The 23,349-nt window shown below is 42.0% G+C and overlaps 1 protein-coding gene across 3 annotated transcripts in view; it reads left to right on the top strand.

Moving 5' to 3' along the window:
• raly (RALY heterogeneous nuclear ribonucleoprotein) overlaps positions 1-23,349 on the top strand; it is an 88,390-nt gene that overhangs the window by 62,467 nt on the left and 2,574 nt on the right. Inside the window, exons 3-8 of one of the 3 annotated variants that reach the window (XM_034586412.1) lie at positions 2,678-2,750; positions 4,657-4,704; positions 10,647-10,810; positions 17,590-17,709; positions 19,795-19,988; positions 21,481-21,520. In XM_034586412.1, the coding sequence (XP_034442303.1) occupies positions 2,678-2,750; positions 4,657-4,704; positions 10,647-10,810; positions 17,590-17,709; positions 19,795-19,988; positions 21,481-21,520 (639 nt within the window). Of the gene's footprint in view, positions 1-2,677; positions 2,751-4,656; positions 4,705-10,646; positions 10,811-17,586; positions 17,710-19,794; positions 19,989-21,472; positions 21,521-23,349 lie in introns of all 3 variants that reach the window. The other 2 variants (XM_034586411.1, XM_034586413.1) reach the window with 2 other exon arrangements.

Raw genomic sequence — 23,349 nt, 5'->3', positions numbered from 1 at the left:
TGTGTGTGTGTGTGTGTGTGTGTGTGTGTGTGTAGTGTCGCTGTGACAGCTAAGGGACCACTAAGTGATGCTCTCCGCCCCGCTGCAGCTTTTTGTGTTTCTGTGTGTGTGTGTGTGTGCGTGCACATGTGCATGCGTGCTTGTGTGTTGCCATGGGGAACATATCAATTCTGTCTTCTTATTCTGAACCACTTACCTCCTCGACTCGACTTCTCTTCCTCTCATTACAGCCGACCGTGGGCTCCAGTTTAAAGTATATACAGAGTTTATAACGTGAGACGAACCCTTGTCACCACCTCAGTTCTCTGTTTGCCAAGTAAACCACGACTTCAGAACATAAAAGTAAGATGATGGTGAGGATGATTTTCACCGCAGCTGTAAAAGTCAACGTCAGAAAGCAACTGCTGAACATGAAAGAGCTGATAAAAGGCAGAAATGCAATAAAGAAAATTGAAAATTGAACAGCAGGAGCATGTGGGAAAAACCAAAATGACAGAAATGGTTATGGATAGACTAGGTGTGTGTGTGTGTGTGTGTGTGTGTGTGTGTGTGTGTGTGTGTGTGTGTGTGTGTGTGTGTGTGTGTGTGTGTGCGCGCGCTGCGTTCAGGGACTCCCCCCTTGAATAACAAGACCCTGTAGGAGATAAAGTCATTGAGGCATATGGAGCAGTTGGAGGAGTGTGTGTGTGTGTGTGTGTGTGTGTGTGTGTGTGTGTGTGTGTGTGTGTGTGTGTGTGTGTGTGTTTAAATGTTTAAATTTTCTCCTGTGGTGTCTGCGGGGGGGGCGTGTCCTGCAGGTTGTCTCCTCCCACAGTCCTGCAGGTTATGGTGAAGTGAAAACTGCAGCTTCCTCTGTAATGAGACTGGAACGCCACGCAGAGCGCCCCCCCCCCCCCCCCCCCCCCACCCCAGTGCATTCTGGGATTGACTCCAGCCCCTGAAGACCTCAAAGACCAGAAGGGATTTAGATGATTAATAACGGATGGATGATTTACTCTCTGTGTGAGAACAGAGCGACAATTAACCACCGAACCACTAACTCTGACAGGACCAGTTTCCCTGATTCGTTTTTCACAGTTTCAACCAGCCAGGTGTTGGTGAGCGTGCTATGTTCCTCAGGGAAACAAAATCTAACCGAAGTTAAAATGTATTTCAGTTCGTTAATAGAAACACAAACAATTTGCAATTAAAGCATTAAATAGATAATCAGAAAATAACAATTACTCCCGAAAAGCGCAGCTGAGAAAGTCGACCTGAGAGATTTGTGATGACGGCTGAAGCTACACATTCACCACTTCAACACATATTCTACCTTTCTGCTAAAGATATATATATTAGGACATCAAAAGGAAACTTAATATTTACTCTATTACTGTTGTTTGTCGTGTACTTTTAGAATCAGTCATTTCAGTCTATTGGCCAAATCTCACACGTGTGATGAACAGCTTGTGAAGAAGTTGGATTTAGATTTGGATTGTGGACGACGTCTCGCAGAAAAGAAAAAAAACATCTATTGTTTTCTCTCACGCAACTGCTGTTGCCTAGCAACGTCCTGCGTGTGTGTGTCAGCTGTGAGGTTTGGGATTGTTTATACATGTCTGTAGTTTCTGTTGTTAATTCAATAAGTGGACGGAGATTTCATTCAGTCAAAGTCAAGTTTGTTGTCAATTCTGACACGTGCACTGGACATAGACAGGATTAAAATGCTCTTTCTCTCTAATCTCCTGTATAAACATGTACATCGATAGAATATATATAAGTATATGCAACATATTAAGAACTCAAAATACTTGATGAAAGTAGTGTTCACCCACAGGAGGAGTGAAACAGCAGCAGATGGCAGCGTTTACAGTAGAAAAGACAACAGGTGAAATGAGAACAAGAAGAGTTCAGACAGATTCAAGGAGATTAACATGGAAACAAAACATCATCTCCACATTTTAACTGACTTTTATCTGAGCACAATTTACACAGATAATTTTGACCTAAAATGAATTGACTTACATGTCCCGTGTTCTGGCTTCAACTACTCAACGACTGGGATTAATTATTAATCCTTTCATTTCAATATTCTCTATATCAATCAGTCATTTGATTTGTACATGTCCGTAACTAATGAAGGATATTTACTCCTTTGTGGTGTGTGTGCGTGTGTGTGTGCGTGCGTGCGTGCGTGCGTGCGTGCGTGCGTGCGTGCGTGTGTGTGTGTGTGTGTGTGTGTAAGGCAGGAAGCAACAAATAGATTATTTTACTTCTTTAATCTTTTGATTTCTCTTCCATTAATGTTGATTTTGTCATCACACTAGAAACTCTTTATTTATTTAAACATGTATTCATCATTTATTCGCTGTGATAGAATTCACTCTGGGTCGAACTCGGTTTGTTTTTAAATGTGTGGATACATTAATGTGACGTTAACCAATGGGAACAGCCTGAGCTGCTGTTTAACGTTCAGTGTAGATGGTGTAAAATGGCTCAGCAGCGCCCCCCAGTGGAGACCATTGCATAACACACCACCCAGCTCTGTTGGCACACATGCTCCTCATCTTGTCATGTGTTCTCTCTCTCTCACAGGCTTTGGAATAAATATCTCTGAGTCCCACTGAGTTAAAGATTTAAGCTTTTTTTTTTTTTATTAAATTTAACAAAAGTTTGATTCCTCTGCTTTTTTTCTCAGACGTCAACATGGCAGGAGAACCGAAGCCAACTCGACCTAAAGTCCTAAAGAGATCTGCAGCTTCTCTCTACAGGTACACGCCTCTGATATCAGATTCATCAGATTCATCAGATTCACCAGATTCATCAGATCCAATCAGATTCATCAGATTCATCAGATTCAATCAGATTCATCAGATTCAATCAGATTCAATCAGATTCAATCAGATTCAATCAGCTTCATCAGATTCAATCAGCTTCATCAGATTCAATCAGATTCAATCAGATCCAATCAGATTCATCAGATTCATCAGATTCATCAGCTTCATCAGATTCATCAGATTCAGTCATGTGCAGATCTTGGTGTTTCATGAACTTTCTGAACAGGTTATTTTAAAGGTCTGGTTCTATAATATCAACAAATATGTTGAGTGCAAGAACAAATGCAGGCGTCATGTGGGACTGAGACCTGAACCAGATTAATTGAGGGTTAACACCACCCTGCTGATGGTGGAGACCTGTCGCTGTGTCATGAACAAAAGCACCATCTTCTATTTTTAAACGTCTCCGTCCTCGTGCATCAAAGCCTGTCAGAACTTTTAGTTGTTGTTGTTTTTTTACCGTAGAACAGAGACAGAGTATTTCTGACTCTCCCCCTCAAACACAAAGTGCATGACTCCATCTTTAAGGTGCTTTTTTTAATAAACCGTAGAAGATGTATTTTCTGTTCGTGTCCTGCAGTTGTTTGAATATTGTCTCAGAACCTTGAGCGTGAGAAATCAGATTCTTTGGCAGTTTTTGCTTAGCAGACATATTTAAAAGACACAAAATACAATCTCTAAATGTAAAGATAATAATAAAATAACAAAAAAATCCCCAAATATGTACCTCAATCATAACAAAAGGGAGAATTACTGAAACTGAAAAAAAGGAAATTTAATAAATTGAAAGCAGTCCTTGAATAACACAGTCTCAAAAGATGTAAGTACATTAACTGACTTTACAGTTCAAATTAACTTTAAGCTAAAGTTTCCGGCTCTTCTGATACCTGGTGCTGGGCAGGAAGCCTCTGGGCGCTGCGCTCGATGAGACGAGTGCAGCGAAGGTGAACTGAAATGAACCTGAAGTCCCTGTAGAGCTGTTACTGTGGGTGATGGTTCCCTCTGATAGTGAAACTGAAGCTGGAGCCACTGGAAGGTGATCTGTCATTACCGATGTTAGGTCCAGATGATCTGATGGTGTGATGGGTTACAGAGACATTCTTGCACCTAATCATCGGGGGGGGGCGGGGGGGTCTGGACAACCACTTACTCTCACATTCACACAGATGTTCAGTTCAGAGCGTTGAACTGTGGGAGGAAGGTGGAAGAACCTGGAGGAAACCATGCAAACACTGGGAGAACATGACAACTCCACACAGAAAGGCCCCCGGATGAACCCAAACTCAAAATCCAAACCCCTGTGACGCCCCATTCCCTCATTTCATATATGTTTGTCCAATTAATTTAGTAAACGTGATTCATTTACATTTATTTCTACACAGTTATTGTATATTCCCCTTTCCTGGGGTTTAAGAACATCTGACGTGTTTGTGTCTCCTCCGCGTTCTGAAACCTCTTCTCTTGTTTGGACTGAACATCTGAGGATCTGAGCATCTGGGACGTTTGTGCTGTGACATGTGTCAGTACATGTTAAACATCTCCCACTTCACCCAGTTTCTGTTTATACAGGTTTCACTTCAGATTTCCATTCATCTCCTTCTGTCTCCTGACGTGAGAGGAAGCTGTTGTGGTTTCTTTGTCTCTCCCACACAGTTCAGAAGTATTGATGTTATATTATTATACATTGTTATTGTTTTTTATTTCTATAGGCTCTGCATGCAAAGCTCTAAAAAGCTTTTTTTCCCCCTGTGATGTTTTAAATGTGGATTTGATGCTTGTGTTATGAAATGCATCGTATGGTTTGTATAGTCAATATTTCCTGATGTGCTTTTCCCCCCAGCGGCTACGAGTTGGACTACGATTACTACAGAGAAGAATTCTACGACAGGTAAGAGGAAGGATGGTACTTGGAGTTCCTCCAGCATTTCTCCTCCTGTCAGCGGAGATGAATTCAGCATCTGAGCACTTTGATTCGTGGCTCTGCTGTTTCCAGCGATCAGCAGAAGGTTAATCGAGTTAACCTCTCGGAGGCCCGAGGTCTGAGTGCTGCTCGGAGAACCACTAGACTTAAACACGTCTCTGCTGAGGAATAACTACGGAACAAATATAGAGTTTAAAGCACTTCACGGGATCGTTGTTACGAGACATGGAAATAGAGACGAGACAGTTTTCACCTGTGGGAAAAATACAGAGTTCATCTTCAGACAGTAACTAAACATGGATCGGTGTCGCTTGTGTGTGAGAGAACCAGCTGGTGACCAAACGCATCAGTAGATGTTGTTTTGTTGATATAATAATTTATTTAAAAGGTAATTTAGTGCAGGTGTTTATTGTTTGTGTACTAAACCATTGGAGGAGTACAATTGTTTTATATATTATATTGTAATATGCTGGAGAAGAGAACTGGTTCAGTCCAAACGTAGGAAGATGGATGCTCGGCTCTTTTGGGAGATGTTGTGGAATTATCTTTGAAGTCAGGTGAAGCCGGGAGGAACAGTAGCTGTGCAGGTGTGTGTCTGTGCACCTGCAGGAATGCAATTTATTTGAATAAATCCTAGTTGAGATCCCAGAGTTTCCAAAGACGTCAGGCTGGAGGAGAATTGATGAACTGACGGAACCAATCACAGCTTCAGTAAAACGCCAAACTGAGAGAACCTCTCTGCTGGAGACTGGACAGATGTCCTGATTAATCAATAGCTGCCTTCATAAACGATTGATTGGTGATATATTACCCACAAACCCCGACAGCAGCCAAACAGTAAGAGATCATATTCAGCATACTTTCAACAAAAGTCTTTATAGCAGGATTATCTGTTTTTGGCTCGTGGGGATCTGATAAAACTAATAATGAGGAACATGTGGTTCGATTTGGTTGATTTGCAGTGACCTCCACAGTCATGCCACAGTGTGGTAAGTAGAACTGCTCTGACAGGAGCAGCTGAAAGTAAAAAAGAAAATCATCAAAGTCATCGCTGTTAAACCAAAGAGGGCAGAAAGAAATTGCTGCATTTGTCATCCTGGCATCCCTCGTGCTTCCAGCAAGTCTTTTGTCTAAACGGATTTTCGTGAGAGTTGAGGGCTTTGAAACCAAATCTTTACGTCAAGTAATGTAGAAAAATAAAGAGGGGAGAGGACCAGAAGGTTTATTTTGTTCTTAAAAAGTGAACAGAGCGGAACAGAACGTGGAGATGTCCATCTGACATGAATCAGGGATGATACATCTGATGAGCCCCGACGTCAGTGTCTGTCTCCAATCTGAGGACGTGATCAGCCCGAGGGGAAGTAATGACGATCGTGAGCATCCCCTGGCACGGGAACAGTTCTTCAGTAGTAGTAACAATACAGTTCGAGAGGTTAGTCACTATAAAGCTGCGTTCAAACATGCACTGTCGGGCCTCCGAGAAGAAAGTCAGGAGAAAGTCAGGAGAACTCGATGTGTGAACGCGGAGGGGATTCCCCGCTGGACGACGGTTGTGTGAAAGAAAAACTCTGGATAAACTCAGGAGCCAGTTCTCCGTCTTTTACCTGGAGGTCAAGTCTGAAAACAGCTTCAATGTCAGTAGAGAAGAAAACAGGGTTGAAGTATCTTGATTATTTGCTGCATTTGATCTTAGAAAATAGAAGTAAACATTATGAAAGAGGGGTTACAGGGAAAATACAGGGAAATCCTTGTGTCTCTTTGAGTGACAGGTCTCTGATCAGTCAATAGGGTTGTTATGCCACATGCTTGCTCACAGAGACGAGGCAGTGGGACGAGAATCACTGGATACACACAACACAACATTTTAGTATATATTGAGTATATGGTCCATCAAATTCAAAGTCTTCCATCCTTCTTCCGATGTTCTTATTTTTAATGTGTAGCCCTCACGTGAAAGTAAATATGGACGGGAACAGTATTTTTAGAAGAAGGTTTTTGTTCAGTCCTGCAGCCAACAGCCCTCATAGCAATCCGGGGGTTATTCAACGTCGTCTTCTGACTCCAGTCAAGACGCATCAAACTCTGTCTGTTTTGAAAAGAGACAGCAGAGCGGAGGGGTAATCCAGGTTCCTCTATCTCCCAGGGAGGGAAGATCAGTCGTGTCTCTTTAATTCCCTGAATAATGCATCACTTTCCCCCTTTTGAGGGAACAGCCAGAGAATTTAACTCGGTATTTGCTCTCTTGCGCCGTTGCACAAACCAAACCACACTGCCCCCCCCCCCCTCTCCTTACCGTTTCCCTCCAGTTCATCCTTGACCTCCACAATGTTGTGACCTTCACAGCGAGCGTCCAGTGGCGTTCTGAGGAGAAGCGAAAGAAGAATGTATGATAACTTCATTTTGCGTGTGTGAGTTGTGTAACTCTGTCCGTGCATCCTGTCGAGACTCGAGAAGATGATGATGAATGCAAAGACAGTTCGATTTGCATTGTGATGTAAGTCATCGCACAGAGAGAAGCTGCTGATGGACGGTAATACTTGTCCAAACCTTCAACCTACGGGTGTAGATATGTTTGTCATTGTATGAGCCCCAATAAAGTTGTCGAGGTCATTTATAGCCACAAGTATAAAAAAATGTCAATTTAACAATCAAATTAAAAGCGTCAGGAGAGAATCGTCTTCCAGGATAAACAAACGTCCAATATAAGGTGCTTATAGCTGCTACGTGTCCAGAGAAGACAACGAGGCTCTGGTAGAATCAAAATGTTAAGGAATAGAGTTTCATCATTGGAGCGGCTGTAGATCAAGTCGTCCAACAACCCGAGTGTCGGTGGTTTGATCCTGATGGATCCGTCAGTGTTACAGACACGTGCAGCGATCTATAGAGCGCTGTATACATGCTGTACATTTGCAATCCATTCAACAAGTAAACTTAAAGTAAAATGCAGAGGAAGTCAAATGAAGTTAATTAAGTTTTGCATCAGTTGCATCACGCTGGGTCACGTCCAGCTGCAATAAACATGGACGCACACACTCGTCTAAATCTATGAGCTTAAAGCACAACAATAAATAACAGAAGTGCAGTCGTCATGCACAATGTGCTGCAGGAAGGAGAAACGTGTCCTGATACCTTGTTGTACTGTACATGCACAGAAGACATTAACTACTTGTATACTTTACTATATATATATATATATATATTCTATTCTTGTGGGGTAGCAGACTGAATTAAATAGCCCAGACACCCATCGCTCCTTCCATCAGCTTCCCGTGGGGGATCCTGAGTCGGGACCAGGCCAGATGGGAATATAATCCCTCCAGCATGTTCGGCTTTTGCCTCGGGCCGTTCCATATGTTTGGAATACCTCCACACAGATGCATCCACGGTCCTAATCAGATGTCCCAACTACCTTAACTGGCTTTCTCCAATGCAGAAGAGTGGGCGGGGCTACTCCCCTTCCAGATGTTTGACTTCTTCATCCCGTCGCTCGGGGTCGGCTCGGCCGCCCTGCGAGAGAAACGCAGGACAGGATTCAACCCGGTGGCTTCATCAGCCTCTTTACATGCATTCTTCCCCCCCCCGCCTCCCACAAATTAGCCCCTATATTGGAGTGGGAGAAATCGGACTTAGCTTTTAGGGGATGAAACATCTGTTTGAACAGATGTTGAACGTGTTGAGCAGCTGGGCCGGTGATTTACACCTGTCACTGTGATCTGGTCCTCTCACCCCCCGTCTCTCCCATATTTACACTGTGAACGTACATACATACACTGATGTTCTCTCTATCTGTTTGTTCCTGTATTTGTTTTGGTCTCCGCACCGTCGATAGCCAGTAGCCGGAGACATCGTGTTCTCAGATTTGTCCGTCCGTCCAATTATTGTGACGATAAGAACCTCGAGGGAATTTCTTCTTATTTGGTGAATAAACTCTTTGTTGGTCGAAGGTAAAAATCCCTGTGACTTCAAGAAACACATTTATGATCTTTTGACGTTTTGACTCAACATCTCAGGAGCATCTAGACGGAATGTCTTTGGAGTTCAAGGTCACGGTGACCTCACTGAACAGTTTTCTGCCTTGTGAATGTCTTGTTTCAGGAACAACTCGAGATCATCCTTTCAAATCTGGGACCAGACTCCACTCAGACTCACAGATTAACTGATTAAATGTGGCTGTTCAAGGCCGAGGTCACAGCGGCCTCACGGAACACGTTGGCCTCTTGAACAGGATACGTCAAGTTAGAGTAGATTCTAGAGCTCAAAAGCTTCCTGGTCTGACGTCATCCGACCAACTTGATCTCCTGATGTTTGAGGTGCACAGTGAATCTTCGGAGTTAAAGCCCGTTACTCACTTTGTGCAGCAGAAGACTTTTGTCCAAACGGTAGAATGAAATTGTCCCTTTACACAATATGATTTACCTTCACTTCTTTCTATCCCTGTAGAGATGTTTGTTGACGTAGGAGAGGGAAGCTTCTCGCCATCTGGACAAATGATCCATGGTGATTATCAGACCTATTTCTTTAGAGTTTTATGACCATCTGCAGCGTTCGCGACCGAGCGCAAAGCAGAATAAAATCAGGGAGAGTGTAAATCTGAGGATCTTCTTTGGGCTACATGTCAAAATCAGGCAGGAAAAAGTTACTGAAACTCAGGCGACAGGCGAGTGAATCTCACCGAGCTCGACGTAGGAGCCAGAACAAGCTGGATGTCAGAGTGGTGGAAATAAATCAGCCTTTTCCACACAGATCTCCCACAATATCATGAACTCTCACAGATTCTCACTGAGAGTTTGGGTTTGATTTAAGCAGAGGTTTTTTATTAACTTTACTCTATGTTTCATTATGCCTCCGCGGCAGCAACAGCCAGTGGCAGAGGGAATTATGTTTTTGGACTCACGGATTCACTGATGTTGTCAAAGGTCAAGTTCACTGACGTTACTAAACACGACTTTGATCTCGTGAACGCAACGGCTCAGAAATACAATCCATCCGATCACATTCACACCTATGGACAATTTAGAGTTTCCGATTAATTTAACCCCATCAAAAAAAGAGATCACATAGAGATGAATAATTATAAATAAAACGTATAAAACAAACACATGTTGCACATCTTTTTTTCATAATGATAGCAGTGGGATTAAAACAGATTTCTTCCTCTGAAGTCCACGATGAGCTCTCTGGTCTCGGAGGTTTTTCAGGACCAGGTTGTTTTCTGTGCATCTCCGGGCTTTAACCTAAATTAAGAACGATTTATTTATTTATACTATTTTGTTGAATTTTATTAAGAATTTTGTGTCTTTAAGAATGAATGAATATTTTATTAATTATTACATATCTAGAAAAAAGTCTTAATAATTGTTGGATAATTGTGAATTTAAATAAAATCATGAACAAACCATTAGAAAAACTTTTTTATTCAAGTTTTGGTGTTTTTTGTTGTTTTATGCAGAACAAAACAATATAAAGTAAATTCCTCTGTTTTCTAATGACCGGTGAGTTTTGTCATTTGTCTTTCCTCATCTCGTTCGGTCACTGAGTCGGAATCGTCTGATGTTCTCACTTTGCATGTAGAGCATTTATTACTACATGACAATTCTGCTGATATAATACTGATGTATTTTACCAAACATGTCTTGTTGGGAAACATAATCCCCGTCTGGATTTTGTTCCATGGCAACGCTTGTGTCACGTCTTTCCTTCAGGGCACCATGACGGCAAGCTCCCTCCAACATGTGTTTGCTGTTACATGACATTACTTCTATATGAATTCATATTTCAGAGCAATTTAATTTCTATTCTTTCTGTTAATTTGATTTTCAACTTAGTTCTTAACTTCGTCCGTTATTTCTCCTCCTCTTTCCTTTCTGTCTCTCTCTCCTTCCTGTCCCCCCTCCTGTCTGTCTCTGCAGGTTGTTCGAGTTCCGTGGCAGGGTGTCTCCGGTTCCCCGGGTGGTGCCCGTCAAACGCCCGCGGGTGGCAGTGCCCCTGGTGCGACGGGTCAAATCCCTGCCAGTCAAACTGCTGGCGCGTAACGCCTCGGTGCTCCCCACCAGCAACGGGAACAAACAGAGATGTGAGTATCTGCTTATTAAACATCCAGCTGAGAAATATTCAGATATTCTTTATCAACAGTGGAGCGCTGCTGCCACTCGTATTCAGACTCATTCGTTTGTGTCCATCGGGTATTCACCGTGCCCCGAGTACCCAGGACCGTCGATAATCTCCCCACAAAACGTCCACATGTCTCCAGTGTTGTAAAATATGAACTTGACTGACTCCAGGCCTGATTCCCTCTCATGATCGTCCAGATCCTCCCTTCTTCTACCCACCGTTTCCAAACAGCTGTGCAGCCTCGGCCAGCTCCGCTTCCCCCGTCTTCACTGCACCAGGCAACGGCACCTCGGCTTTAAGGTGGTGTCCCCGTGGCGTAACACATATCTAATATATTCTCAATAAGATATTCAGCCCACGTTGGCTTGTGTTGTGCTGCACCTATGCTTTCAAGAAAAACTTGAATACATTCAAATAATAATAATATTAATAATAATGTCAAAAATGAATTTTTAACAATCAGATTTTCTTTTTCAGTATCATTCGATATCATACTGGAGGAATACTTATATAATACATAGTTACGTCTTTTTAATAATAATACTAAGTAAAGTAGAAACAATTCCTGGATCAGTCCACTTATCCCAAATGTAACTCGATTGGGTTGTTTTTGCAAAATCCTGCTAACAAACAAACAAACAAATTTAAAACATCGGCAAAGGTAAATAATTTCAATAATTTCCCAATTTGGGATAAATAAAGTACATATCTCTCTATCCATCTATCCATCTCTCCATCTCTCTATCTATCTATCTCTCTCTCTCTCTATCCATCTCTCTATCTATCTATCTATCTATCTATCTATCTATCTATCTATCTATCTCTCTCTCTCTCTCTCTCTCTCTCTCTCTCTCTCTATCTCTCTATCTATCTATCTATCTATCTATCCATCTGTTGTTGCATTGAAAGTTTTAGAAAACTTTAAATCTACTAAACGTAAAGTGATTCAGAGTCTGTATGAATCTTCTGACTCGTCTCTCTCGTGTTTTCCTCCCTTGAACCTCTGACTCTGACTCTGACTCTGACTCAAACCCTTCATCTTCCCTTCAGCTCTCATGTTTTACATGTCAGTGGCAGGTTCAGGCAGCGGGTCGACTGTTGTCACTTTACTTTTGCATCCTGCTCATTAAACATTCATCTGGCATCATGTTCAGATTGCAGATCTGAGGAGAGACGCTGACGCTGCGTCAGCTCTTTTCACATTTGACTTCGACCTGGACCTTTTCTTTCCAAACAGCAGCTTTGTTTTCTTTTCTTTTCGCTTCTGCTGAGTTTCCCTGAACGTCCGGGCTCACAAAGCAGTTTTCATGTCGCTGATCTGAGTGTGTTTCTGTGTACTCATCAAAGCTGCATCACAGATGGATTTGAAACGAAAAAGTCAAACAGACACACAAGAGTTTCTTCTTCTTCTTCTTCACTCTTCTTCACACTAGAAAGTTCATAATAATGGACTGAAACTTTTTTTCCTCTCAGTTCTTGCTGTGAAACCTCAAATCTTGTCGATGTGCAGCGGGTTGTGCTCACAGTGACAGTTCTTCCACCACAGACCCTGCGGTCACCATCATGAAATTTGTCCCAAACCACTGAAACCATCAAATCCAGTTTACAGAGGATTTTTTTCCACCTGGTTGTCACTAAAAATTGCACACACACTAAATATCAGTGCCCAAACCATGACTAACAACATGACTGTTTTCATTATGTAATTTAATCAAAATTTTCCTGCATCTGCCCTAAATGTTATGAATTCTTCCTTCTTCCTTCTTCCTTCTTCCTTCTTCCTCCCTTACTGCCTCCTTTCACCAAGTGTCATGATAATCTGTCCGGGGGGGGGGTTGCATAATCCTGCTAACTAACAAAGTAACAAATGTAGATCAATCAATCAATCAATTTTTATTCGTATCGCCCATATTCACAAATCACAATTTGTCTCATAGAGTTTAACAAGGTGCGACATCCTCTGTTCTTAACCCTCGAACAAGAGTGAAACTACCAAAACAAACCGTTTAACAGGGGAAAGCCTCAGAGAGTCACGTGTGAGAGGTTCCTCTCTCAGGACGGACACAAGTGCAACAGATGCTGCGGGTCACTGAACACTTCAGGGAAATAACAGTATTTACAGTTTGTAACATAATGGAAAAGTTTTGTCAATATTTAAAGTATTTGCACATAAGGAACTGTCTGATCGAGATGAAGGCAGCAGCAGTTTTTCTTCCGGACCCTTTTGAAATGGGTTCCACTCGCCCGTGGCCACAGAACCGGTATCAACCCTGTGATGGAACATTCATGCCGGTGGTGACAGCCGCTGTTTCAAGTGGTTCTACATCGGCAGCTCACTCGTCTCTGTTGATGTTGGCAGCTCAGGTTTTTTATTTTATGCTGAATGTTCCTGAAGAAAATGTCTTGGACAAATACTCAGTGTTTGCCAGATGGGAAATATTGAAGTGTGGTACTAGAATTTCAAAATGATCGTACGCGACCAGAGAAGGGATCGGACGCTCGATACCGATGTTTCGAAACTGTGTCGAGATTCTGAAGCAAATTACAGGTTTATCAAAACGATCCTTTTCAAAGCACACGGCTGTTCTTTGAAACATGAGACTGGTGTGAAACCATCCTCCTCATCCGTCTGGTGATTATTCTATTACAAGGTTTCCTGCTGTCATTCAGGATTCCAGCTGTGCACAGAGGTTAACAAATCAGGCAGGCAAATTAAATTAATGAAAATCCAAACTGACATCGCGGTGGTCAGGTCATTCTTTAAAGCTGCTGAGATTATCCAGAGGGGCTGTGTGTGAGAACGCCAGGGTCAGGGTCAGCCCGATTCAAACATCCAGGCAATGTCCAAGTGTGGAAGAATTCACAGAGAGGGCGTGTTGACGAGGTTTCTTACAAGCAACAGACATAAAGCTTTAAAAAATGAATACAAACATCTCAGGATAAGAAAGAGGAGCCAACTTGGAAAGGATTAATACGTCATGTCCTGACTCCTGCTGCTCTACCCAGACGCTGCCTCCGGCCTGAACACTCCAGTCACTTCTCTGTTGTTGTAAACGTGTCTGACTCGGACAATCTCCTGCTGCGTTCTTCTTCATACGTGAAAGCTAGAGTCTGGAGAATGTCCCGAACCCAAACGCTCGGACGTCTTGAGGAGCTCCAGCTCCGATGTGTCCTCGGGTCAGACACTGAACCCCAAAGCTGATGTGTGGAGTGTGATGGATGTGATGTGGTGGACGAATGTGTGTGTTCACGGGTGAGTGAGGCCGGTGATGGAAAGTGATCGTTCAGACGAGAAGAAGTGCTTCATCAGTTCAGTCCATCTCCCGTTACTGACGACCATGACAGGATCCATCCAGGCACTGAGAGAGAGACATTTCTTCAGGTGAAGTTAAAACAGTGCTGAACTTTCTTCACTTCTACCAGTGTTGGATTAAGATGGGATTTCAGAATTCTTACTGGTGGGAATCAGACGTGATGGGAACTTCACTTGTTTTCCATTTAAAGAGAAGAAGAACTCAGAGTACGGAGGCATCATCTTGTCTCTTGTTGCTCAATCTGCAGGGACCATGCAGAGGTCAGAAGTCTGAGCTGAAGAGAAACTGCAGTAATTCCGGAGCTGCCATGAATTCAGTGTCGAGGAACCCCAGTGGGATCTCGAGCTCCTGTCGACTGACAGACTCCAGGTTCTTCACTCGGTGCTCCTGCTGTTTAAATGAGCACCGAGTGCTCTGATATTAAGTTTATTATTAGATCATGTGTCTCACTAATCTGTTGTCATCGTACATTTGACCAAATTGGACTCAGAGATTTGCAAAGTTTCTCTTTTCTCCTCTTGTCTCTATACGTTTAAAATGCTAAATACATACTGACAGTTTTCCTTCTTGGTTCTGGCTCCTGGTCTTCATCATGTCTGGGATACTTTGGCTGCATTTCTGGGCAGTGGGAGGAAGATGAGTTGCGTCAATCAAATAAATCCAGAAACAATCATTTGCTTATTAACAGAATTATTTGATATTAACTTTGTTCTCAGGCTTTAGTTACACAAACCTTTATATTCATGGATAAAAACAAAAACAAGTTATCTTCTCGAACTGTGAGAGGATCCCAACACAAGATGAGTTCAACATATCTCAGAAGAACTTGCTCAGATAATATTTTCAAATTATATGGATTTCTATAAAACTTTACGGCGATCAAATGTTAGGCCTCGCAGAGACTGGCTTATTTCACTGACTCCCCCCAGACCACAACTCAGTGATACTGTCAGGGAGGTGCAATAAAACCTCGAGGAGAGTACTTGAAGTTGTCAAACATCAATAGTTAAATACTTCCCTTGTGCCGTTTTTCTCCTCGTCCTCTTATTATAGCTTTTAACTTCAGAGAGAATCAAGTGTTACCACAAGTGTTTTATAGCATCTGACTTTTATTAGATCCTGAGGAGGAAGAAAAACGCAGCTTTAGATGCAACATATTGCAAAATTCTGATAGAAAGGTAACCTTTTGAAATCCAGGCCAACGGGCTAGAGGAACATCTGATGTTCATTAACCTCTCAGACAGGACCTGGATCTTCTCAGGCGCCGATCCCCTGTTAGTGCCATATATCCAGACTATGTGGACTGTGCAGTTATCATCATACACTGATGCACATGCAGCCTGGCTACCTGCATGTGGAAAACCTGCAGTGCACAGATTTATATTTAGTAAGTTATGGATTCACTGGGTAAATAAACACAATAATTCACAGGTAAATTAAGTGTTTACACCACAGGGTGTTTTTCACGCTGGTTGAGTTCTCGCGCAGTGGGCGACCAAACTTGCTTTGAATATCACTTGAAAGAGTTTCTCTAGATGATCAACTGTAGGAGCTGATCAGTCGGGGGTGGGGGGTGCAGGGGATGAAACCCCTGCAGTAGAGAACTGTTTGATTGATGCATGAATATGCAAAGCGAAAATGTTGTCTACCGAGTTCAGGCCGAATCCTGCCAGAGATGGTAAAATCTTTATGGATGCTTTTCTCCCAGTGCTGGCTGCGTTTTATTTCAAGAAAACCATTTGGCAAAACATAGGTCTTTAGAAAAGATATTGTCTGCAGCCGCTTGCACATCAGTAGCTGTGGATCTTGTCAAACTCTGCAGATCTGGCACTTTAAGGTTGTGGAGTTGAGTATTGAAAGATCTGACTTTAAAACCAGAGTGAGGAGGAGATAGTTTTAGTGCATCTGAAGACCAAGACAGATTTCTCTCAGCTGGGTTTGCGTGTTGAGACATTTCCATTGACAGCAGAGACGTGCAGATGAGACAGAGTGTGCGAGTAAGAGAAGGGAAAGAAAACAATTAGACGGCAGGAAAATACAAACGGATTCACGGGGCGGACGATGTAGGAGAGAGGAGGCGAGAGTGCAGGACAGAAAGAGAGAAGGGAAGAGGACAAGATAGAGAAATCAGGGCAGAGGGGAGAGAGAAGGGAAGAAAAACATGGGAGAGAGAGGGAGGGAGGGAGGAGTGGTGGAAGAGCATTGAGCAACATCCCCTCGCTCGCTCACAGTCGGTGAAATATGGTAGTAATCGTGAGTTTATTGTGGTGAAACAAAAACAACCACCAGATGTGTTGCATGACTCCAGTTGTTTTCTGCTGCTACTAATGTACTCATCACTCTGCCCCCCCCCTGTCTCTTTCTCTCTCTGCTCTGACCCTTTTCTGTCGTTTGCTCCAGAAACTTGTGAATGCTCCATTGTTTTTTTTATTGCAGGACAAACAATAAAAATACAACATTTCAGTACAATATAAAATGAGTTAATTAAACTTGTAAATCAGGTAAATATATAAATAAATGAAATTCAAGTTAAAATCATTGAAGTTAACAGATAGAAATATACGATATATATATTTATCTCATGGATTGAATTTGAAAATTGACATTGCAAGCACATTACATCCACAAAATATTTGCATCTTCAATGTCGTGATGTGGAAAAGTCTTCATTAGTCACAATACTTTAAGTAACAATCATTATTTGGATTGAAATTCCATAAAAATGATTATGAAATGAAATAATAGTAAGAGAACTGAAAAAATATCAGAGACAAAAAGGACCCGAGGCTCTGATCCACTTTCTCAGGACGTGTTGGTTCAGATGCTCGTGAAAATTGATGGATCCCAAAAGAATGAACCCTGACGTTTTTGGTTCCAAGACATTTTCTCTGCTGTTTCTTTCACATAAACAACAACCGTCAGAAATGTCACTGGCAGATTCCCAAGCAAAAGACGGACCCTCTCCATTTTGAATCCCCCCCCCACCCCCCTCAGGGGTTCAGGCAGGTTGCTGGTGATGTCATGGTTCGACCCCGCAGTGACCTCGGAGAATCACATGACCAGTGTTTCATGTGTCTCCTCAGGATTCAGTTCATTCTAACTTAAGTTTCCAGCACGAGACTGAAGCACAAGCTCAATAAAGTTCCAGACACATAAGAATAATAGTAAGAAATTTACTTTCTGGACACTTATATTATTAATCAGAGCATGAACACTAACTTTTCTCATTTCTGTCTGTATGTGTGTCTCTCTCTCTCTCTCTCCCTCCCTCTATCTCTCTCTCTCCCTCTCCCTCTCTCTCTCTCTCTCTCTCTCTCTCTCTCTCTCTCTCCCTCTCTCTCTCTCTCTCTCTCCCTCCCTCTCTCTCTCTCTCTCTCTCTCTCTCTCTCTCTCTCTCTCTCTCTCTCTCTCTCCCTCTCTCTAGCAGCAGTGAGGGGTGCAGAGCTTCAGGCGATCAAGTCAGAGTTGACTCAGATTAAAACCAACATCGAAGCTTTGCTGGGCAGACTGGAGCAGATCACAGAAGACACACACATCACCACCACAGGTGACTCACAGAACACAGTCATACACTGCAAACCTATAAATGGAGACATGCTGAGAAATATTAATGGTGAGAGTCGTTGAGTAATAACCGTCACTCTCATCCGACAAGTCCCTTTAATCTTGTGTGCTCTTTAGATTCACGGGGGGGGGGGATCATTTCCACATCAAGAGAAACAAGCAGGAAATAACTTGAAACACATTTCAGTGATATCACTTCCTTTGGTTTTGTCTGCAGCCTTAACTGGCTTCTTTTTTTAATGAAATAGTTACTGAGCAATATCTTAATTTGAATTATAAATCAGGTCCCATGCATGATGAAATAACTTCTACAAAAAAATGTCTTACCAATAGAAGAATGCTAAAATCCTAACTTAGCCAACGAATTGTCCTGTGTTCTCCATCAGCATTGGATAGCTAACGTGTTAAATTCCTGAATTCAGCAGGTGTTGGGGAAGTTTCAAAAACCTGCACATGAATACAGTGATAAGCATTTTGTATTTTCAACATTTGAACATTTGAACATAAATCTCTGGACTGAACAGAGATGTGATTCACAGATTATTTTCCTGGAATTGTAAAGTATAATACAATACCATACAATTCTATTCAATTCTATTCAAACAACAACAATCCAAAGTTTAAAAGTTCACTCTGAAATCAATTAATGTCCACTTAATATCATCTTCTTTAATTGTCTGAGGTGCATGTGCATATAAAAAGCAGAGAAGTTAAAGAAGTTAATAAAAATGACATGTTCTGGGGTTTTCACATTGTCTCCTCGTCCTCTAGCTGTAAACTCTCTCTACTTTCTATGCCGGCGAGGTTCTGATCCCATCAGCCATCGTCAGGTTCAGTGCTCTGACAAGCTGCTGCTGCTGCCTACAGATGTGCTACCACACTCCAGTTTGTTGCTTTAGTGGAAGTTAAACAGTTTTCATAGGAATGTAAATACACAATATAAATACATGGCACACGGGAGACCCACTACTGCTCATGTGGGAGTCTCACAGCGAGCTGCCCACTTGCCAGATGATATAATGAGGTTCTCATGGTTCTCTGCACATTAGATTCACCGACTGATCCCATAAGCCGTGGCATTGTTTTATGAGTGCAATGCACACACAGCGCAGTGAAGCGGTGCCGTATATACAAACCAACAATAAGGGAAGTCAGCAGCTTTAGCGACGGGTTATTAAACCGCGTTCTGTAAGGAGTTGTTTCAAAGTGCTGGAGGCAGAGAGTTGGCTACATGAAGGTTTGAGGAAATAAAAGGATATGAATGAGGAATAAAGTTTATTTCAGGATTCCCGGAGTTTCACCGATGGGCTTTGTGGTCCAGAGGTGAAAGGACGAGGCTGCTCAAAAGAATAGGAACAGACCTCGATGATCGAATCTCTGACCGAGTTAATAACCCGGTAGTTAAAGACCAGAGTGACTGAGACCGTGATACTGACAGACTCTGCAGGAGAATGTGCAGAATCAAGACAAGAGACAGAAGCTTCTGGTTTCTTTTTCTAGTTTTGGTCGCCAGCAGGTAAACAAAACATCTGGAGCACAGTGTCTTAAACACGTCAGTTATCTGCTTTCACACATGGTCTTAGAAACCAGCCACAGTATTGTCTGGACCTGACAAAAACTACCACTGTTTGTTTTGTGTGGAGAAACATTCGACTTGTAAAAACTAGTTGAACTGTGAAATGTACGATGTTTGGAAGATGGAGTTTTGGTCCAGATTTCCCAAAAGATTTGCCCCTTGCATCCAGAAGCTAATTCGTTATCAGGTGATGAGTCTGTACGACAATAAATCACATGTTATTACACCACTGGGCAAAATCTAAATTATTGTTATATTTGTTCATTGTTTTGTAAAACAATATTTCTGTAGTGAAAGGTGTATATTAAATACATATTCTGCATCTTTTATTCAATGTATTATTTTCATTCTTGTGCCTTTTTATGTTGTCACGCTCTCGTCTGTCTCACTCTGACTCTGCTCCTGTAACAAGTGAATGTCCCTGGTGTGTGGATCAAGTCTGATCTTTGATATTTGGCGGTTCTGTGTTTCCGTCTGTTTATTCTGATCCAGAACTGAGGAAGGCAGACGAGTGTAAACATGAGGAGGCGTGGCAGGAAGGGGAGGAGTCGAGCTCAGAGCTGGATGACGAGGAGGAGGAGCAAAGACAGAACAGCGAAGCTGAGGAGGAGGAGGAGGAGGAGGAGGAGGAGGATGACGAAGAGGAGGAGGGAGAGCACACACAAGACGACGCCCAAGACCACATGGTGCGTATTACACCTGTACCGGTCTGAGTGCGAGTTCAAATCCACCTTTGCTGTTTAACAGTAGAAACAAAGAGCATCAAATGCAATAAATGCAACAATACACTTAACCACAACTCAATTTAAGATATGATGTCGACATCTAGATGTCCTGCATCGATGTCATGTGAGGACATCAGTGTCCTCACTGAGTGTCCTCACATTGATCTAACAGAGAACTTAAGGCTTAATGCTCATATATATTTCCCTTTTATTTCCACTTAATTAATCAATATTGAACTGAGGCATTTCTATATATGATTTATGGCAGCACAGAATCCCTTTAAACTTTTTTTTATTAATGTTATTTCTATTTTTTCTCTTATCAGCTTTGAGTAGATTTCTGTCGTGTAATTGCTGACTATGCAATTAATTATGAATTATTGAACGATGTGTTGATTTGATCCCTTTTGTTCTGTACAGCCTGTAACTGCTGCACATTGTACAGATGCACCATGTGTGTATGTTATATATAAAAGTAGCTGCTTCTTTATTAAATGTTGTTCTGACGGTGTGTGGTGAGTCCACCACTCGTTTCATATTACGAGATCAGGATAGTTTATGAAATCATCAGGGGGATTTCCGAGGGATGGGTCCCTGGTGTATTTGGCAGATCACCAGATTTCCCGGCGTAATCGGCTGGAAGATATATTTTATTTCCCTTTATGGAAAATTAAACATTGTTTGTCCTCTGCCTTATTTTAATCGGGAGGTTGAGTAGGAGTGTGTTGTTCAGAACAGGTCAAAAAGTCACCAGCGACAGTCGACTTGATGAATTCTCTCTGATGCTCAGTAATATAATGCGTTTTATATTCAGGGCTTAAACTCGTATGCAACCTTCCCATCGTAATACCCAGTGATGCTCCCGTGTATGTGATGCTGAGTTCTTCAGTGTAAGTTGCTCGTGGCAACGAAAAGAGTCTCGACGAGCTCTGCTGCTTTAACTCCACAGAGGTGGGGGGTAAATATTGATCCTCCTCAAAAAGACGATGAGCATAGGGGTCCTCAAGTGAGTGAGAGAACAGACCCGGGTGTATATAGATCGTATTGGTATTCACTGGATTGGTTAAACATGGTTTCTTCATCATATAAAACCTTAAAATTCAAATAATTGTGATTCTTTAAATCAAATCCTGAGTCGTATAACTAATACCTTTCAAAATATACAATGTATATGTATTTTTGATAAAGGTGAGTGTGGAAATATGAGTGGAAATGTTTTACGTCAATGAGAATAAGATGTTATATCAAGGAATTCTTTCTTTAGAGCTTATTTTTCACTGCTCTCTTCAAAATATTTACTGTAAATAATATAAAAAAACGTTCTTCTTTCTAAACTTGTATGAAAATATCATGAATTCCAGCCTCCTGTTGAATGTACGTGTGTCAGAAGTGGACGTGATCATAATCCGAGGACAGTTTCACTGACGCTGTGTTGTTTTGTTCAGGAAAACAGTCGCCTATCATCAGAGATGGACTCCATTCACCCATGAGACGTGAGTGTTTCTCTGTGGAGTTCAGTCCAGGTCTATCACATGTATTTACATCCACAGGTTTAAAATGACCAGGGGCAGCGTCATCCTGTGTTTGAGGAGAATCTCTCTGTGACTGGACTTAAATCAGCCTCCACTTCTTATTCTGACCCACTTTTTAAATGTTGTATGTTTGAGAAAAGCAGCAAAACAAACATAGACACACTCACACATTCAAACCTTTACCTGTGACCAAGGGCACCGAGTGGCAGCGATGAGGAAGAGACACATGTTGCTGTCACTGTTCCCACTCATAGTTATCCTGCTGGTCAAGGAATTGAACCAACAACCTAACACCAGCCTGTGTGGTTCTGCATTTCCATAATGTCCTTAACTTTTCATTTTTTATCAAACTAAGAAGTTGTTCTCTTGTTGTTTTACAGTAAATGTTAGAAAAACAGGCAGGTTATGTGCCTTGTAGACTCTAAACCTCCTGGAAGTGTGAGTGAAAATGTCTGTTTGCGTTTATACGTCGGTTATCTGATTGTGATCCCGTCCAGGATGTTCTCCTCCAGCTGGGATTGACTTTAGCCTCCCGGTGACCCTCGAAGGATAAGCAGCAAAGCTAATGAATCAATGAAGATCCTGAAACAAATTATCTTCATGCGATGTCTGAAAATAATCAAATAAAAGTAAAATAACTGAACTATATCACGGCCCAGGTATGTAAACAACGTCAGGATCCAGCACAAATTGGTGGAAAATTTGACCAGTGTGGAAGTGAGGAAATTTGCAATTTGTGCAGGCTCGGGTCAGAAAGTTATGAAAATAACACACACACACATATATATATATATAAGTACGTATATATGCAAACATGCCAGAATTACACACTGTCCCTCGCATGCCTCAGTAAGTTTGAAGCCGATGGCTGGAAAAACAAACGTGGCTTCATCATAAAGTGATACGTCTGGTTTTGATTGAAGTCAGATCTTTATGATTTAAGGCAGAAATACGCCGTGTGCTCTCCACACTGTGCGAGTCTGTCCTCACAACCACGTCTTCTTCGCTTTCCATTCACTCTCAGAACTTTGAGCGTCTTCATTTTCACTTTAAACTGTTCCAATTACTAATATTGAGTTTGGCAGATGCATGTTTTGGTCGGGTTTTCCATAAAATTCTTCTCTGGATTGAATGAATTTTGTGGCAACGACGGCAGAGAAAGTTAAATTCAATTCCTGGTTCTGCACCAAAATGTAATTAAAACTCTCCTGACCCATCCACCAAGTTTTGTGGAAATCTGTTCAGTTGGTTTTGCATTGATTCTGCAAACTAACAGAGACAAAGTGAGAAACTCCATGGGGAGGTAAATATCATTAGATCGGCTGTAGTACATATACTGTGAATGTGTTTGTGTTGTATAAACTCCTGAGCTGATGACACATAAAACACACCGTATGAACTACATTCATATTTCCCATGACATCAAAAGTACTGTTGCTACTCTGGAGAACATCGTTCTGTCTTTAAACATCTTTGACATTCTTACATCTGGATCCGACTCCATCTAATTCCACGAAATTGGCAGGAAACCTGTCGACCAAACAAACCCTGACAAATCTTGAAACTCAGGCACAGATATTTATTTCTTTGTAATTGATCCCGCCCACTTGTGCTGATTGTGGACACAGATATCAGCGGGGGGGACGGTGCAATATCCAAGACGTTATCGTAGAATCTCAATGTCCGACCGTCTTAGGTTCGTCTTGGGTAAACAAAGAGGCAAATTGCTTTGGCAGGAGTTTCGGACGAGAGCGAAGAAAGAACATCTTGGCCTTTGTGTGGCTGCACAA

Source organism: Hippoglossus hippoglossus, chromosome 5 (assembly GCF_009819705.1).
Source record: "Hippoglossus hippoglossus isolate fHipHip1 chromosome 5, fHipHip1.pri, whole genome shotgun sequence".
Classification (NCBI taxonomy): domain Eukaryota; kingdom Metazoa; phylum Chordata; class Actinopteri; order Pleuronectiformes; family Pleuronectidae; genus Hippoglossus; species Hippoglossus hippoglossus.
Note: the sequence above shows the minus strand (reverse complement) of the source record. Positions and strands in the feature narration are given on the sequence as shown.